General features: G+C 38.6%; 1 protein-coding gene across 1 annotated transcript; it reads left to right on the top strand.

The window, feature by feature from the left end:
• Positions 1-1,104: 1,104 nt before the first annotated feature.
• On the top strand, positions 1,105-7,847 carry btg1 (B-cell translocation gene 1, anti-proliferative). Its single transcript, XM_057324215.1, has 2 exons — positions 1,105-1,512; positions 4,262-7,847. Exons 1-2 carry the CDS (start codon positions 1,368-1,370, stop codon positions 4,660-4,662), a joined length of 546 nt encoding a protein of 181 aa, XP_057180198.1. The 5' UTR covers positions 1,105-1,367; the 3' UTR covers positions 4,663-7,847.
• The last annotated feature ends 11,905 nt before the right edge of the window (positions 7,848-19,752 follow it).

Here is a 19,752-nt window from a genome sequence, read left to right as displayed (position 1 = left end):
GTTTGAGAAACTCTTAGTGTGGTAATTTGCTAAATACTGACATTATAGCTGGTCTAGGTCCATCCCAGATAGGCAACCAGGCAGGTCATCTTAAACCTTGAGTCAGCATTCAGCAGTTCAGAGGTAATTGCCATTGGCCACAACACAGAAAAATGAGCAGAATTAGGTCAGAATGTTCCCTGTACTAATAGGGGCCTTCGGAAACCTTCCTGAGGTTTATCTCCTGGGTTGGTAAATGCATTGCCACATACAGACACCAACCGGCAAATCTTTTTTTTGTTCTGTTGAACACAAAGTAAGATATTTTGAAGAATTTAGGAAAACAAACAGTTCTCGGGTCACATTTGACTACCATTTAATTTGACCTATGAAATTGACCGGTATGAAATGACATGATGCTGAGTAAATGATGATAGAATTTTCATTTTTGAGTGAACTAGCCCTTTAAAGAATTCTGCAGGGGAAAGTTGTCTTATCCATTTCCCCCCAGAGCATTTTACTTTTCGAAGTTGTTTTCTGTCATCGTAAGCAATTTTTAAATACTTCTAGTTGTAAATGTTTTTTTGCTTTGACGGATTAGTTTGGCAAAATTCTGGATGTTGCAGACATGTGCCTGACTGCATATTGATTTGCTAAAGTTTAAGGATCCCACACACACACAGACAGACAGTAAACAACACCCACTGTTCGCCTGTGAAACTTGCGGTTGTGTAGGATGCACAGTTCTCACTTTAAAATTATATTTTACAACACGCACTGCAAAGACTGGGTCTTCCCCTTGAAGTGAATGGGTATTTCCAAACATCACTAGAAGGTACAAAAAATGCAGAAGTACATACACATGCCTGTTTAAATACAGTAACCTGTCTGTTACTAGTAATTTTGTGCCTAAAATTCTGAGCTGTAATTTTGTTTTGGAGTAATTCAGAGGAAAGGGTTAAACAACTTCATCCAGCCCTTTTTTCACATGCTCTGTTTATTTCTAGAGTTGTGACGCAGTGAGACCACTCCCCTGTTATCACGTCACCCAGTCTTCGAATGGCCATTGGCTGTTTTTTGTTGCTGTTGCTTACTTGTGGCGACGGGGGCATTACATAAGCCCCGTTTGCTTTCATTACGGTCTACTCTGCTGGAGGAACGTGACGGAGCTGGGTGGTCACACCGTAGCAGCGACCTCTTCTATTTTTTTTAGGGAGAATAACAACCAACAGTCTTGTACCGTCCCGGAACACGAAGTACTCTGTGAATTTTCCCCGGCTCGACAAATAAATGCTGAGCATAGGCATCCGAGAAATAAAACACGCGAAAGACAAGGACCGTTTTGCGAACGGAAACAAAAGCGCATTGGCCATACAGCATCGAGATCAATGCATACCCTCTGTGCTCGAGCAACGATGAAACCAGAGATAAACGCCGCCGTCGGATTTCTGTCGCGATTTCTGCGGATTAAAGGACATGTAAACGACAGACAGCTCCAGTCGTTCAGCCAAACCCTACAGGATATCCTGACAGGTAAAGGACATTATCAACGTTTAACACATGGATATTGATTTAATTGTATCGGATCTCTTTATATGTGTTGTTTTTGTTTTGAAAAGATGTGGAAAAACATTTATCCCTTTGTTTTTGTCTTGCATTCATGTGCTTGGCCACATAAGCGGAAGCGCACGGGCGCGTTGCGCACAAACATAAAGGCGAAGGCAAAACAGCTGAAACGGTCAATCGTCTGAAAGCCAAAGGGAAAAAATACCAAATAACTGACTATATTAATGGTTCAATAGTAAAAATACACAGTTGAATTGTTTGTTTATGATGGATTGTACAGAAAGACCGAATTAGCCTTTAGACAAGATGAAGGCTGTAAATTACGTAATGCACAGCAAGGACAAGAGCGCTCAAATGTTGGTTGTTTGTTTGCGCGCTTAATATGACGTTAGCGTTTATAACACACACCGCGCCTGTGTTTTATTGTTGTTAACACGTAAATACACCTTAATAACAACAACTCGCAGCAAGTTGTTACAAGAAAAACATTTCATCAGTTAAGTTCAAATTCAAAGATCGAATAAAAAATAATTGACATATTGTAGGTCTTTGTAATTATGGCAGCCCTAATTATACGTAATAACCAAATTAAGAATTAACATAAATATTCGAAACAAATATTCTAATAATATTATTCTAAAAATATTTGTGTAATCTTATTTAATAAATTGTGTTTTACTTAAGAAATGTGTTGAAGATGAAGTTCATTAATTATTTGTTTAATCGTAACTATATAAACACATTTTTAGTTTTTAACAAACCATCGTTTTTGTTTTCATTTTGAAAGGTTCATTTATTTGTGTGTCCCTTTGTCCACATGAAAACAAGGTAATGTTATACAAGAATTTTGAATTTGAGTAAGCTACCCATACACAGTAATTACCTTTTAGGCAGAAAAGAAAACCTTAATATCTGAATTAAGCCATTATATTATTAAATATAATATAACATTTTATTTAATGCTATTGTTATTTATTTGTAGTTTCCATTTATTTTATTATAAACAGACACTGCCCTTTAGTCACTAAAATGCTGTTTGTAAACAAATAGAGTTGTGGCCTCAGTCAGACAAAATGGCTGCCATTGAAGGGGGCCTTCAGTTCACATTCACTTCAGTTCATGTATTCTCCCCGATTTCCATAATTTAGCAAGAAACCACTGATCCCAAAAGTTTTTTTAAAAAACTGGATTACTTCCATGTCTTTACGCAGGATGGAGAGAATTGTAAGAATGGTGATCTGGATTACTAGATTGAACACACAGGTGTTGTGTGTCTATAGCTTCCTAATAGAAGTTAATCGTAGCACTGTCCTAATTCCCCACACAAAGCAAATCTTAGTTCTAAAATTCAACAAATTAAAAAATAATAAAATTTGATAACAAATCTATTACATTATGCAGATGTTTACAAAGTGCCCACATTGATGATCTGATTGTAGAAGCATTGTTGCAGTCTGGACTTGTGAGTGGGTTTATCTGCAGTGATCTTTTTGTATCAGGCTTTCATGAGACATAACGTCACTGAGTGCACACAGGCGGCATTATCTAACCCAGGTCTACAGGTGGCCTGGCCTATTTCAGAGCCGTTTAAAGAGGCTTGAGACAACATCTTTCAACGTCCTGTTCTCCACCTGTCACCCTACACTGAGCCAGAAGTCACTTGCACAAGATCTTTTGTTAGAAAAAGTCCTTTGTATAGGTTGTAATTCTTTCTTGTATATTAAATAGACTATTTGTATTGTATTGAAATTGGTTAGGTCGGGGGAGGGAAAACATATTTTACAACCACTGTATTGAATGTCAAGGAAAAAATGAAACCGATCCATAAACTGCTCTCGAACCATGAAATACAAATAAATCCCGATTATGTAAATAGAACGCTGTGGCTTTAAGAGGAGGGTTGGTCCACCTCCAGCTGCTTTGCCAGGACTTCAGCCTTTAGCTCTTGTTGTATAGAGCCATCATTTGAAGACTTTGTGACTCTCCAAAACGGGATTGTGCTATCAAAAAGGCTCTCTCTCTCTCCATGTCTCTCTTGCTCTTTGTCACGTAGGCTTTGGGCACAGATGGTTAATGGCTGTTTATCAGTCTTCTGCCATTGGTCATCTTCCCCCATTTTAGTGTAACGTAAGGTCAAGTTATTACATTGCAGAATTTCTATTATTAAAATGGTAATTTTTTTTAAATGTAAGCTTTTATTTTTCTAACAACATGATTGCTGGAACACATGGATACACAGAAAAACATTTATTTATACAAACAGAGTTTATAAAGCTGTCATTTTATCAACATGTCCCTTATCATTAATATTTATTTTATTCTATTTTTATTTATAATTTTATTAAGGTTTAAATAATCTCTAAAATAAAACGAATAACGTGAGGGTTAAGTGTATGTTGTTGCTTATAAACGTAAAATGATGCCAATGTAAAATATGTCCGTTTAAAACTGTTTACTTTCATGCTAATGCCCAGTTCTGCCAAACAATTTCCGCACCAAAACCCAAAATATTACTATTTAAGAATAAATGATTTAGTAATTTGGTTCATTTGTACAATGGATATTTTTTGTGCCCACATTACCAAGCTGTTTAAACAATGTTTAATGGTTTCATTTAATATAGCATTGTTTGTGCATTTAATTTGTTTGTGATATGCTAAAAAATGGCATGATTGCATAAAAATATCCTCCATCTCTTTCTTACTCTCTCCTTCAGAGCAATACCATCACCACTGGTTCCCAGACCGTCCCAACAAGGGTTCTGGTTACCGCTGCATACGTATCAACCACAAGATGGACCCTCTGGTTGGGAAGGCCGGTCAACGCATTGGTCTGAGCATCCAGCAACTCTACCTGCTGCTTCCCAGCGAGCTCACATTGTGGGTTGACCCCTTTGAGGTGTCCTACCGCATCGGAGAGGACGGATCCATCTGTGTGCTCTACGAGTCCAATCCCAGCGCCAATGGAAACGGCATCGTCACCACTGGAAACAGCAACCTGACCTCCTCCGTCACCCAGGTATCCCCAATGGTGGACAGTCACATCAGCTGCAAGGAGGAACTTCTGATGGGTCGAGCCAGTCCCGCTAAACCCTACATGATGACTGTGTCCAGCTAAGCAGGCCACGGCAGTCATTTTTAAGATAATATGAAATAAAAAAGAAAAAGCTGAAGAAGAAAAAAAACAGGATGAGTCCTATCGTCCAGGTGATGGAAACCTCGTAGGTTTAATTTTCACTAGTTTGGTTGTCTGTTCTATTTTTGTGTTGGATCTACCAGAGGCTTGACCCTGGGGCAGCTATGAAGACCTGAGACATCGCCTCCCTTCGCAGAGACTTGCCTGACCCCACGGCGGTCTTCGTGGGGGAGGGGTTTCACCACCATCCACCGATGTTGACATTGCACTATCGCTTTCATTGCTTATGTTACCACATACACACAAACGCCCTTTAAAATGTCAAGGATATACACCCAGAATCCCGTTCAATCATCTCTTTCTGTTCCCCGTTGAGCTAAAGCCCTGACGTCAGTTTCTCCAGACCAGACTAGCCGCCGTTCGCCTCTTTTCTGAAAAACTCACTTTTTTTGGACCACAGAGCGGTATTTTTCTCTCAGTTTCGATGTCTGGTGTGCTGGCTGGGCTTCAGGTCAACGAGAACGGTTTCAGCCGCTGTGGAATACCTGTGTCGTACTGTTACCCACACAAGCCGTCGATGGCACTGTGATGCAAAGGTTTTCATGCTTGTAGCTTTTTCTGAGGGTGCGACACATCCCTCCCTCCTGGTTGAATGTAATTTATAACAAAATGAAAACAAAGAAAAATCTAACTACAATTCATTTAGGCCCCTTTTGTCATATACCAAATGGAAGATGTAGCAAAGTTTTTTTTTTTTGACCTAGAGCAGATTTGGTTTTTCTTTATTTTCTGCCTGGTTAGAAAAGACATTGAATGCACTTTGACGTTTAGACTGTGTTGGATGATGTTGAGGTTCGGCCTAGCTGCATTCCATCGCTTTCTATTATCTTTTTTAGTTTCATGCTCTTTTATCACTACTGTTTTTGCAATGTGGTTGCAATAGTAAGGAAGCGAGAGGACAAGAAACTTTTCAAACCAGGTTCTCTCGTTCTGCTGTGCCGTTTTATCTTTTCAAATGACTGATATTCACACAATTCAGACTGTGAGATGTGGTTTTAGTTTTTTGGACTCGAATGTCATGTTTATAAGGCCAGTAACCTGCAGAAAAAGACTGTGTAAACTATTCTAAGATGGTTTGATGGTCTCATGATAATGATATTCAATATATTCTACATTAGTTTTTTTAAAGATGTTCAAAATGGGCCAACACCTCCATCCAACAGACCAGACTGCGAGACCTTCAAACCAGTTTAGGCCAGTTCATGCTGTTTTTTTATCAACAGGGCTCATCATGGATAATGTAGAGCCGTTTATGCAATGGGAAAGCTGGTCAAGATGTCTCTCCATCAGAAAAAAAGCAAATACAGAAACCTGGTTTACGGGACCAGTGTTTCCCATCGCATTGTTTTCAAATCCGAAGTCGGCTTGGCAGACGTGAACACCTCACTTGCACTCGGTAAAACTAACGGCATGCACTTTTCAGCCAGACTAACTAGCCAAGGGTCACCGGTGTGATTTTCTTAAGTTGGAGTGCGCGGTCAAACATATCAACTCCCTCCCTAGGCTGGACGTAGGAGGGGGCTGGACCCTCAAACCAGGGCAGCTACAATCCTCTCCGGTCCCCCCTCACAGTCCGGAGGAGAATCTAGCCAGCACACATACCGAGCGCACTCCAAACCCACTGAGCCTTACAGGCAGGGCAGGGTCAAACAGGAAGAGACACAAATTAGCCAAACAGGACAAGATCGGGCCGGTGTTCCTGGTTTTGTCCAGCAACAAATGGCATTTGGTTCGGGAAATGCTAGCGGATTTGTGCTTGAATCTGTTTACATTCGCTGAAATGAGCGTTGGCGTGAGTGGGCGGGTGTAAAGGCTTTGTATGTGTAAGGGACCGTCTTGCCTTACCCCTTGGGATGCCAAGATAGGGTGCTGATGATTAGTCCTGTATGTGTGCTAATACATTTGACCTCAGAGGATCATGGGTAACATAGCCAGGTTGACGATGCACTGCCGTTCCTTGTTTTTCCCATAAGCTATTTGAGACAGGAGAGCCCATCTAACAAACTGAAACCACAGCGCACACACTTCCTAAATCCAAATTCACGTTTTAAACATGGGTCGATGTTTGATAAAACCCGGATGTCCAACTCCTCTGAATGCTTTCTTTATCCCTGACAGGTATCCCCGCTTTCTATTATTTAACATTAAAGCTTGTTAACTACGATCTGGTGATCTTAACCAAATTCGAACAGACAATTTGAGTGCTTTTAGATCTACAATTTTTAAGAATCGACTTGACCCTCGACACCACCTCCACCGAAATGACAGATTTCGCTCACTCCTCGTGTTTGTTCAGTAAGCCTTTGCACACACGTTTTAGTATCGTCAAGTTTAAATTAAAATGTACTTGGAGGCAAGAGCACACGAAATGCACTAATAGGTTATCATTGAAGTTATGTGACTTTTGAGTCTCTATTGGAATGTATTGCCAAGCTCAGGCCACAGACATTCATTATTAGACCATTATGGATGTGCTGGATAAGATGTGAAATATAGAAGGGAATTGAAATTGGGTTCAGATCTTTGTCGGTCATTTCAGAAGTTATTAGACTTGTCGCCACTTTCGCATTGGAAGTGGTTCCACATTTGTAGAATGTATCGTTATTGTACGACATATGGTAGACTAAGTACATGACCATACATATGGGAAGTGCCAATATATGATATTTTGCTGTGTGTAGACGTGTTCCTTTTTGTATTTCATATTTGATCATGAATTCCTCTTTTCATAAGTGAAGCCATTCGTGTTAGGAGTGTTGGAGAGGACCAAAGTTGTTTGGTAAAATATATACTGTATATATATATCAGTTTCCATGCTCTGTACTGATAGACTTTCCTTGTTTTTTGTTTTCTTTTCTTTTTTAATTAAAACAAGAAATAAGAAAATCTGAGCAACCCAAGATAATGCCGCCTGTATCTTGTGATTTTTTTTCCCCTGTCTGTACATCTCTTGTGTTCTGTCTTCTCTTTCTTGGGTATGTTGTGATGAACTGCTGTAAATTTGTACAGTTCATGTAAATTGATTGTGCGGAAGTTGTACAGATTTCTATATTTTGGAAGAAAAGTTTTTTTCTCTGTAATAAAAGATTTCCTATCTTGGCAATGTTTCCCCGTGGACCTGGTCTTATTCTTTATTCAATTACTTGCATTCCTTCTGTTCATAATATATTTGATATACTAAGAAGCGCATAAAGTAGCATTCTAGTGAGGAACTGGCCTTATGTTATTGAGTTTTGCCTGTTAGACACACTGTTCATACATAGCAAGACCCCTGAAAGGAACTTTAACATGACTGGATTTAGATGTTTTCCTAAAAGAAAGGAAGTCTACGGATTTCAGAAGAAAGCGTGGGTCAAACTGCCATCTTGACTTTATTAATGTTAAATTGCTTTAAGTTAATTATAAATGCATAAAGTTATTAATCTGTAAATCGTAAGTGTGTGCATTAAACCATGTAAACCTTGCTCAAGAACTCATCTGTATGATTTGGCCACGGTTAGTAGATTGAGCAACAATAAGTAGCATATTTGTCTTGTAACAAAATACGTTTTTTTATTTCAGTATTTTTTTTAATGAATTTGAGAATGGTTAGGGGTTAAGCTTATTCATATGTTGCCATCAGTGAACCAGTACTCTCGTGACATAATGTCCTGTGGCCTGAGAGTGTCTGGTCACATGTCTGCTGCGGTGCAGTGCTTGGTTATAAAAAGCCTGGATGCAGAACTGAGTACACATGCAAATCGTTTTTTACATTGTGTGGGGATCAACGTGCACGTAGATGGATAGTAATCCTAACAAAACAAAAAAATAGTTCTATAGTTTAAACAATGCTCAAGCGCACACTTTCAGTCCATCTTAATTGAGCTAGCTGTTCATGTCAATAATATTCCCTTTCGCTTTTGATTAAGAATAGAATAAATGTATTTTACGAAAGTACACTACTAGTGGCAAGGTCGAACACAAGGCATTGTGGGTAACGGGAAATGGATCTTACGAACAGAGCACTGCAAAGTGCTGACTAGTAAAAAAAAATGAAGTGGGTGGATTGAATTGGCACGGCCTCGTGCTTCTGTTTTGTAGGTTGCTTAGAAGCTCTCTGAATTAGAAGGCATTTCTATTCACTGGACATCGATAGAAAGAGAGATGGGGTTGGAGAAGAATATGACAAAAGGACAACTGAAACAACCTGGATGGCTATGCATTTGTGTTAGCCTGTCCAAACACTTATGCTTGTATACTTGTGAAAAAGCAAGGCATAAATTCCATGGGTGTGCCTGGCAGCTTGTGACTTAAAACGGGTTGTGTATAACAATATTAGCATGGACGGAAACTAGTTTCAATGTGGGAGAGTTTCACCTGGTTGAAACTAATGCCCCTCTCTCTCTCTCTCTCTCTCTCTCTCTCTCTCTCTCTCTCTCCTGCCCTCTGTTTTTTATTCATTACATGGAAATAAATGATATATTTATATAAAATACATATAATGTATTTTGACAATTTTGCTGAACATCTCTAACATATGCCTGCATGTGTGTGTGCAATAGTTCAGAACCAGAGGTCAGGAAATGGCTGTTATCTGTTGTTTTTCCACAGAGCTTATCATTAGTGATGAAGTTAGCGTTGGTGAAGTTATTTGCTGAAGACCAGCATGGAGCTGATGGTGAAACTCACCCAAAGAGACTCTTAGTTATATTTAAAGTCAGAAGGGGACTTAAAAGTGCATCAAACTACCAGTTTGATTATGAGTGATTTTCAGTCCGTTCCTTGAGAAGACTTGAGCTGGTGGTTGTATGGATGTTTAGTAGGAGCTCGAAAACTCCTTTTACTTTCATTATATAGAATGGAAGGTAACTGGCTAATTTTGGCTATTTTTGAGTTCCACAGAAGCAAGTTATTAGTTGGAAACAACACGGGAGTGTGTAAACCTACAATATTTTTATGTGAAATAATTCTTTAGAGAGGATACACATACTGTAGGTATGCATTTATGATGAATAAACTTTTTGGGTTTAAAGCAACCAATACGAAACCAGCTATGGCTTAAATGGCAAGAATTGCTGGGTACTTTTTACAAGGTCTCTCTCCCTCTCTTTCTCTTTTTCTCTGTCGGTTTCTGTCACTGGCAGAAGGTCACTGACCTCTGATATATCGGGTTAACTGCTGACTTAGGAAGGGTGAAAGATAACCAGCTGTTAAATAACATAGCAACACAAGACATACAAACACGCTTTTACTTCCCATATATGGGGGAACCATGAAAAGAATACTAAATTACACCACAATTTGGATTTTTTTATTATTGTTTGTAATTATTACTATTCTTTAAGCAAAATATAATTTATTTCCTCTCTAGCAAGTAGGCACAATATTTCTGAAATTAATTTGCATGGGGATTTGGTGTACTTTGACCTTGCATGGAACAGAGAGTTTTGGAAGGCCAAACCCTTTGTTAACTCCCTTTATTGCTCGAGCTAAGTAGCAAAGCATGTTTTTGAACCACAAACATATTCCTCAAGCGGCTTCTCTCATGCTCTGGAACCATATCAGAAAACTTTATAAGTTTGATTAGTGTTATGATATATTAGATGATGTGAGCTTTTAGCACGTGGTAAATTTAAAGCCCTCGGGTTGTGCACGAAAACAACTGCACGTGTTGGCGTTTCTGAGAACTTGGCGAACGCTCTTCAGCTGTTTCCTGTTTACTGTTGAAGCGAACACCACAAACCTGCCACAACCGAGAAAGGCAGAAGAAGAGCAAAGGAGAGATTGTTGTGCTGGTGTGATCAGCGCAATTCAAGACTTGTTTAGTGCTGCAACCCTGCAGCGTTGTGTAAAACCGTCTATGCGTGGTGTAGCAGAACACAACAGATCTGCGTCAACATTTTTTCCGTGATGTATACTTGGTTTATTGAGTAGGAAATAAAGTCATTTGTTATTGAAACCCAAGAACTCCTTTTTCTTTCGTATGACAGAAATGTTTTTTTAATCACAAAATGCGAAACGCTCTTCCTTTGCGGTTTATATCTCAAGCAAAAACAGTGCTGTTGTGCAAGTTCTCACTTCATTTGGTTCCCCAAAATGTCAACTTTCAGATCCAGAGTGGTTTTGTTCTCTGAGCAACTCAGTCTTGACCCAGAAACGCTTCTCCATGTTATCGACGAGTAACACGGGCCTTTTTCTTATTGCCTCTGAGACAGATTAGTAACTTATTAACTCGGATGGTTTAATTTATTCACCCTGCAAGCTTAATGCAGCTTCTGTAAACAACGGTTGTACACCGTAACAAAAGATCACAGCTTTAAATGAACAATAAAAGCCAAACTAATTTGAGCCAATAAAGACGGCTATCATTACTTGTAGCAGCATCTCAGATGTCAGATTTCTTGTTGTGTCTGTGACGTTATATACATTTTATTTGACAGAATATGCAAGAGTGCAGTAGCAAATGTGCATATACCACGTTTCTTAGCGACTCCACACATCCTAGCATCTGTATACACCTGGGCAGCTGTTACCGCACTTTACAGCAATCAGTCCTTGTCGTCATGGAAGCTGTTACATTGATTACCACGATGAAGAGTGCATTACGTGCGTGGAAAAATAGGACATTTAGGTGTTGTGTAACCTGCTGTGGACAAAAATGAACAGTAATGACGCCAGTGAGTCAATATGGTAAAAATACATTAATGAAGTTTAATGTTGTATTGCGTTTGTATGAACAAAGCAGGCCAGGAAGTCTCAGTATTTTTAGCTAAAAAACGTAAAAAATATTTACAAAGCTTGTATCTCATTAAGATATTTGTATCCGTGTGTTTCAACAATTGTATTGATAAGCGATTTTTTTAGACCGCTTAAAGTCCCAGTGAAATTAAAAATGACAATTCTTATTTTTTCATTGAAATATTGCAGCATTTAAAGTAAATAGCTTATCGATGTGGGTCATTTTCTATTTAAAATTCATATACCCTCATAATCTTCAGCTAAAATCTGAAAATGCACTTCTGCCCTTAAATCCATCTCTAATGACGTAAATTAGACTGATTGGGTGGAGCATACATGAACTCCTCCCCTTCAACTGTCAGTCTGCTGCCAGGTTCATTTAAAAATGCAACTGTTTTTACACATCTAATCAATTCGCAGTGAAAAACACAAGCCACGCCCTCTAATTTTTTTCCTTTGGATTTCCTTTTCACTCAGAAATGTCTCAGAATACGGAAGTAAAAACGATCGCAACTTCCGGTTCCCGGGGACTTTAACCTACCCCAAAACCTAAACCCTAAACCTGCCCATTTTAAAGCGAATATAAAAATATATAAAATGTAATAGACCGAAATATGCAGGAAAATTACTATTTTAGTAACAATATAGCATTAAAAAGATATTTTATAGTCACAAATCCTACCTCTACCTCTACCTCTAAACCTAACCATAAATTTCTTAAAAATATGTAGTGTACAGTATAAAAAAACACAACATACAGATAAGTGCAATCACAATAATTTATTTATTTCAAAAATACCAAAAGAAGTCCAAATGAAGATGCGTTTCAGTCGCCTATTATCGTGATCCACTCCGTGAAAGCGCGCAAGAAACACAGCATGCGAGAGCCTATGAGCATTCAAATTTCCTGCCGTAAAACCCGTCGTAAAGCTTTGGCACCGGCGGCAACTTTTGAATTAGTAACGAGCGGGCCAATGCCGGTGTTGCTAATAACGGTGGCTGCTCATGGAGATGAAGATCGCCAATTAAAGGCTTGGATTTGGCTCTGTTCCTCGCAGTCGAATGGATTCTGAAGGTATGGATTACATCTGACGAATAAAATTGATTCCTTCTGTAATTATTTTCCTTTTTCGGTTTTCCACAGCATGTTGGAAAAAAATGCCTTTGTCCCTTGGCAAATAAAGCAAATATGACATAAGTATTGTTTCAACGATTGCAGAAATGTTATTCATTCATTCATTTCTTAACGAGTTGGCATCAGAAATCACACAGAACCGAAATCATTTCATAATAAGTAAACAAGTAAACTTTAATAAATGCAATTGAAAACATAATGCCATTGATATGACAAATAAATACAATATAATAAAATAAATGTTAATGCAGCGATAACGATATTAATTTGTAAGTCTGTGAAGTTGTTCATATGTAAATTAACGTTTTAGGTGCTGTAAATACATCAGTATTTTGCGTTTTAGGGTTTGTGCCAACGTAAATAAATGTAAGTTTTATAGAACCAATTTTACTCAAAATACATACAAATTCTCATGAGATCACATGGCAGCATATTGGCATCCGAGTGGTGATGTGCTTCACTCACACTGGTGTGCGATATGCCCCGAATGTGTTTGCTTTCAGTTAGGCTTCATTTTTTATAATCATATGTAAATATACATACATACACACCCATCCATCTCCCAGTGCTTTGTACAGTCTGGATCTCACTGGCCTACTTTTGCCTGCCAGACCAGAATAAAATCCCTGCTGCTGCTGACAGAACCCCTGTAAATCTCTCTCTTTTGTCTCACACACTCCAAAATATATCTACTCCTCCATGACAGAACTGTTTTATTTCTGTTCTTTTCACTAACACACAACCTGCTATTTTTATGCATTTATTCAGCGTCCTCCCTTATGTATTGACACAATTTCAATACAGGATTTGGAGAAGACCTTTTGTGCACCTCAGCTTGGTGTGCGTGTATTGATCTGCATGTCAGGACGGAGTGAAAGCGTTTAATAGTTGCCCGTAAGGCTGACTCTTAACCGTAAGCCAGATCTTCATAGGTTGCGTGAGAATGTCCTAGTTACAGTATTCCTCTATGTGAGAAAGTAATCTTAGACCTGAAGCTGCAAAATGCGTACGCAAATGTGCTGTATTTGTAATTTAGCATTTTTGTTTATGTCTCGCAGGATGCAATAAGTCTACTAAAATCATCTTTTAGTGTGAAAAACATGCAGTACCATTGAAAGATTTGATGAAAAGAGATGAACTAGATCAAGTTAAATGTTGAAATTTTACTCCCTTTATAAAAAAGTGATAAAACAAACGTGATGATATTTCATTGTATCTCTCGATGCTCATTTTATTCACACTCATATTTATTATCGGTACATTATTCAATAGCAAAGCTGCAACATCAGCATCAATTCCTAAAAACCAGTGTTGGGTGTAACTAGTTACTAAGTAATTAGTTACTGTAATTTAATTACTTTTCCCTTGAAAAAGTAAAGTAAGGGATTACTCTTATTTTTTCTGTAATTTAATTAGTTACTTTTGATGTAATTAAACTAAATACTTTGTGTAATATTTATTACAGCATCTGTATACCTATAGTGTACCTATCCACTATAGTGTGCAATAGTGGAATTGACTTCGAAATTCAAAGTCTAACTTTAAAATCTGTGCTTTCATGTATAATTCTCACATTTGTAATACTTTGGTCAGTTAATAATACTACTTTATGTAGTTTTATATTATTTATTTGAATGAATTAAAAGAGCCCTTTCATGTCTATCCTTGAATCACTTAACTAATCAAGGTTGATATAGGATATAGAAAGTAATTAGTAATAAGTAACTAAATACTTTTTGGAGAGAGTAATTTGTACAGTAATCTAATTACACTATTGAATATGTAATTAGTAACTAGTAATTAATTACTTTTTGAGAGTAACTTACCCAACACTGCTAAAAACACAAAGAGAGAGCTAGAAAGACAATTGAAGGGGGTTTATTTCGGGTTAAACGTGCTGTGGTGCAGCTACAGCAACAGAAAGTTTGTCCCCGAGCCATTGTGCACACGTGTGTACGTGTCGCTCTCACCCTCGTCCTGTTTTTCATGCAGAAAGGAGGAACGTGCTCTTTCGGCCTTTGAGGTTGCGCAAAAGCCATTGTGACATTCGGTCCAACAATCCCAGCGTGAGTCACGATTGGGGGCTACTGTTGCCATGGTGTTGCCACGGCTGCGAGAACTTCTAATGAGTCACAAATTAGGAAATTAAGTTGAATTGTGTCGTTACCATAAACTCAGGTTAAAATTCCTTGCGCAAGTCCTTCAGATGAGTTGTAAATTTCCCTTCAGTGTTATGAGGAAATAAAGGATGTGTTCTGTTATTGCTGTTTTGAAAAGCTATTGTCTGGTCACGTTTATAGACCACAGTGGATGGGTGGAGAATTATTAGTTTGCATGATTTTGCTTTTGGGGTGTTTGTTATTTCAGTATGCAAGCGTGAGATCTTCAGGAAGTGTGTGTTGCAGTATATTATGACATGTGAAATGGTATGTGTAAATGTGTGTGTTAAGGGTTTGTTTTGAAGAGATACTTTGGTAGCTTTCCAGAAAGAAAGAGAGGATTGCTTTGAATGAATGAGATTTCTTACAGATGATACATGAAAAAGCCAGATGGTGCATAAATTGTGTGACCTCGTCCTTAGAAATAGGACAAAGAAAGGAAGGCAGAGAACATTGGAGCTTAGGATAGCATTCGATATAACATTCAATCAATAAAGCTTCTTTCGGTCTATCTTCAGACCTGTCCTTTCAACTGTTTTTCAGACTCATCATTGATAGACAACCAACCGATTGAGTCTCTCATCAGTTCAAAGCTTTGTTGAGCTTCTGACACATCCTCCTCCCCCACCCTCCCCCTGGGTCCTTAAATAGAAGTGGTCTGTATGGTTGCTTATAGTGGGAAAAATACGGATCAGAGAGAGGCAGTCAATAGTACTGATCTATAGACCTTTTGCTTGACAGACCACTATATACTAGTCAAATGGAGAAAGCCTAGATGACTCAACATTTTTATTATTGTTAGTATACTGTTATGTGTAGACTGAAAGGGGTTAGTAGTGTAGTAGCTAAAGCTCTTCTAGGAATAAAATAAAACATTTGATTGTCTATATGATATTTTTGTTTTTAGTACCACCTTGACTTTTGTTATTACTGGAATCCAGATCCAACTTTTTTCCAAATATGCGGGAGCTTGGATGCAATTCAGACATTCACTGAAAAGCACAACAAAGCCCAGTAAATCGTGCAACAGCTGAACTGGTATTAAGTGTTATTTAACAGGCTTTGCAAGAAAATATTAAGCCAAGCCACCAAGAATGAGATATCGTAAACAGTCGCTGATATAACTGAGAGAGCGAGCGCAGGGAATTAGCCAAGAAATGCTTGGATACTGATGCCGTTTTAGCACCGTTACCATAGCAACAGGCCAAAGCCTCGCATATGTGTGTGATAATCTGATAATCATTTCTCAGGTGCAATGAGAATGTTCCCCATGATATGTGTCACATGTTGTGGTTGCCATAGCGCTTACTGATATTTCCGGTCAGTTTACAAGGTAACATACTTTTTATGAGAGAGAACAGAAGAGAACAGAAGACAACATCTGACGCTTGTTGCCTTTAGATCTCCCATATCCCCAACATAAAAAAAAAAATGTTTTAAATTAACCTAAAATAAAATGAATGGTTCACCCAAAAATACAAATTCTGTCATCATTTACTCACCCTCGAATTGTTCCAAATCTGTATACAAGATATTTGGAAGAATGCTTGTAACCAAACAGTTCTTGGCCACCATTGACTACCATAGTAGGAAAAATGTCTTTGTTCTGTTAAACACAAAAGATCATATTTTGAAGAATGTAGGAAAGCAATCCGTTCTGGGGCAGTTTTGACTACCATTGTCATTTTTCCCATGGTAGTCAATGGTGGCCAAGAACTGTTTGGTTACAAGCATATTCCAAATATCTTTCTCTTCTTTGTTCTGATGAACACAATGTATACAACTCGAGGGTGAGTAAATGATGACAGAATTGTTATTTTTGGGTGAACTGTCCTTTTAATGCAGGTCACAGTGAAGATTGTCTTCAGAACATACCATTAGCTCAGTATGAACAAAACATCCAATGGAAGTTCCCCACTATGATATACAAAATAAACAGGTGCTGTGGGTGTGTGAGGCATATAGGTGTGTTTTTAAAGAAGTCTGTATGCTATGTCTCAGAGCAAATGTGGGTATGAGGCTATGTCCTGACAGAACAATTTTGTATGTGTGAGACCACTCTTCTAAGTGTGTGTGTGTGTGTCTTATATAATGACTTTGCTTTTGATGATGCAACGTGTAAACAAATAATCCCAATTTATGCATGTCTTTACTCGCTGTACTGTTCTCCTTTTAAACATCTCTCTCTCTCTCTGTTTTCCTGTAATGTGTATTCCCCCTCAATATTTCCATTTCCTGCACACATCATTTGCACAGCATCTAGTACACTGGTCAGCCGTCAATATGCAATGTATGATGAGTCTGACCTGGTGGAAAGATTTCTGGTGTAGCATTTAAAAGGGTTAAGGAAAGTCATGTTTGTACATTTGGCTTTACCTATAAGGTTTAAATGTTTGAAGATGTCTTCACAAATACATTGAAATGACTTGAACAGACATTTGATTTGTCAAAATGATGTTTTTCTGTAAATCCGCCTCTTGTCAGCAGGTTTGGTTGAGGATTAGATTTGTGGTGGAGGTAGAATATAGTCAATATTATTATCCTAGTATGAAATTTATCTCAGGTCATCACTAACATAGCTGTGTAAAAGTCTATGTGTGTGTGGATTTAAGAACTGTGTCTGGATCTCAAGGCTCTGGAAACTTTGTCTCTCTGAATATGTTGATGTGTGGTTCGCTGTTTCTTTTTTATAATGATAGGGTCCATTCAGTAAAACAGCAGAACTTTAAAAATCACAGTGTAATTTTTTTTCACAGAAAACATCTACCATCTCCCTTCCCATTCTGATGCCGTTTTAGGCACTGTTTTACTTAGAATTTGGGATTTTACATACAAACTTGCGGTGACATTGTTTAACTGGATGAAACGGCAAATTCTCTTACTGCATAACATTTCCAACACTTTCCTTTCGCTTTCATCTACTCAAACATCCCCTCCAGAATGACTGCCAGTCACTTTTATTTACTTTCACTTTGATGGACTTGTAAACCACGGGGATTTTTCAGTCCTCCCAGGTTTCTTATTGGCCCATCGTCTCGCACTGTTTACCAGCAAAACGTCCCTGGATTCCTCACCTACAGGACCTTGTTCAGAACAGCCTGACTCATGACGTACCCACACACGCCAGTATCTGATGACATACTGTGCCGCAGGAGAGAAACCAGCTTTGGTCACACATTACTACGTGACTCGCTCTTCAAATGAGTCTTAGGGAAATTAGTCTGCTCTGTAACTCCTGTCTGATGTGTTTTGTTGGTTTTAGTGTTTAAAGTTTTTTTTAAAGGTCTTATGAACTGGGCTTGTTTATTGTTTTATACTGTTGTATGAGGTCTACGTATGACGTTCGCGTGGTTTTTACATTCAAAAACATCGAAATCAATAAGTAATAGGCTATTTTCTACCCGGGTTTTGAGGCCAGCTCTACAAACGCTCTGTTTTAATGGGCGTGCCGCATTGAAGACTTGGAAGTAAACGCCCACTGCTTTGATTGGATAGCAGTTTGCGTAGTAAACTTAGATGGAGCCTTCTGTGAATTTGGTTAGACGTAACGTTAGGTTACACATTAGCACCATTTGCACGAGATTAGCATTATCTGGCGACCTCGTGTGATTTATAAATTACCTCCCCATATCAGTATTTCATGTGACGCATTCGCACGGGATGATTTTTCTCAAATTTACTGACTTATTTCCCAGATGTGATGGCAAGGCTTTGCGTATAGTTTGTATAGCCTATAGTTGTTTTGCGTTTAATGATATATGACCGTACCTGTCAGCATTTGAGACCCGGACAAAAGATCACTGCGATCGCGGATCTCAAATGTTACGAGAGTTTCCATGATAAATAAACAAACGGGAGACTCCCGGTAACTTATGGATATGACACTGCACCCGAAATAATACCAAAACACTTCAAAACAGCCTCCATTATACTCCATTATTAAACCTTGATAAAGGATATATGAGCCCGCCAAATCACACAGAGATGCCGATTCGCACGGGCTTAAGATCACAGACAACTTCTGCAATTAATACTAATGACTAGAGGTCCCCAGGTAATACTAATCTCGTGCGAATAGTGCTCAGGGCATATCAAGTGATCTCTAACAAAGCAATAGTGACGCATAGTACAAAAATGTTTTACCCACATAATTCAATTCAATTCAATTTTATTTATATAGCGCTTTTCACAATGTGCATTGTTCCAAAGCAGCTTTACAGGAGCAAATATGAAAAACACAGAAAGGTAAAACACAGCACAGTGCATGGTGTTTATAGACCAAGCAAGATCATTATAATAAATAATATCTAATAAATAAATGAATAAATAAATAAATAAATGCAGTCTCCCGGTGAGCAAGCCAACACTGCACTGCTCTGCTGTGGCGAGGAACCCAAACTCCAATGCTGAATAATGGAGAAAAAAAAACCTCGGGAGAAACCAGGCTCAGCCGGGAGGGCCAGATCTCCTCTGACGTGTCATAGCTGCACTCAGTGACCCCGACCAAAGCCACCGAGCAACGTCCACGAAGAACATAAGATTTCTGCGCCATTCCTATCCGATCCAATATTGACGGCACAGCACTGCTTTTTAATTTTAGTCTCTCCACAAATCCAGCGTCGACCTGTGCCTTGTTTACAAAGGAATCCTCGGAGAAATGAAACGAACAAACGCTCCATGTTTTTCCCACATGAGCTGGAACGTCTTTAAAAATAAACTTTAACCACGCATTCCTAATATCGGAATCCGAAGGAAGGTTATGCAGCGACTGTATTCTCCCACAACCAGGAATGGCACAATATTTAGCTATCTTTAACGGCATGTTTGTTTATTGCTTGCTTAGTTGTGATACTTCAGAATTGTCATGCGCGAACCAGTGGGCGGGGCTAGAGAAGTAGTCGTTGATATTCTTTCTGTGGAGGCAGTGTTCAATCTATCAATGTCGTCATAGATAGGTGCATTCCAGAAGCTGGCGTTCGCTGGGCCTGGTGTCAATCACAG

The sequence above is a fragment of the Triplophysa rosa genome, linkage group LG24, assembly GCF_024868665.1.
Source record: "Triplophysa rosa linkage group LG24, Trosa_1v2, whole genome shotgun sequence".
In the NCBI taxonomy this organism is placed as follows: Eukaryota; Metazoa; Chordata; class Actinopteri; order Cypriniformes; family Nemacheilidae; genus Triplophysa; species Triplophysa rosa.
This window is presented reverse-complemented; position numbering and strand designations above follow the sequence as displayed.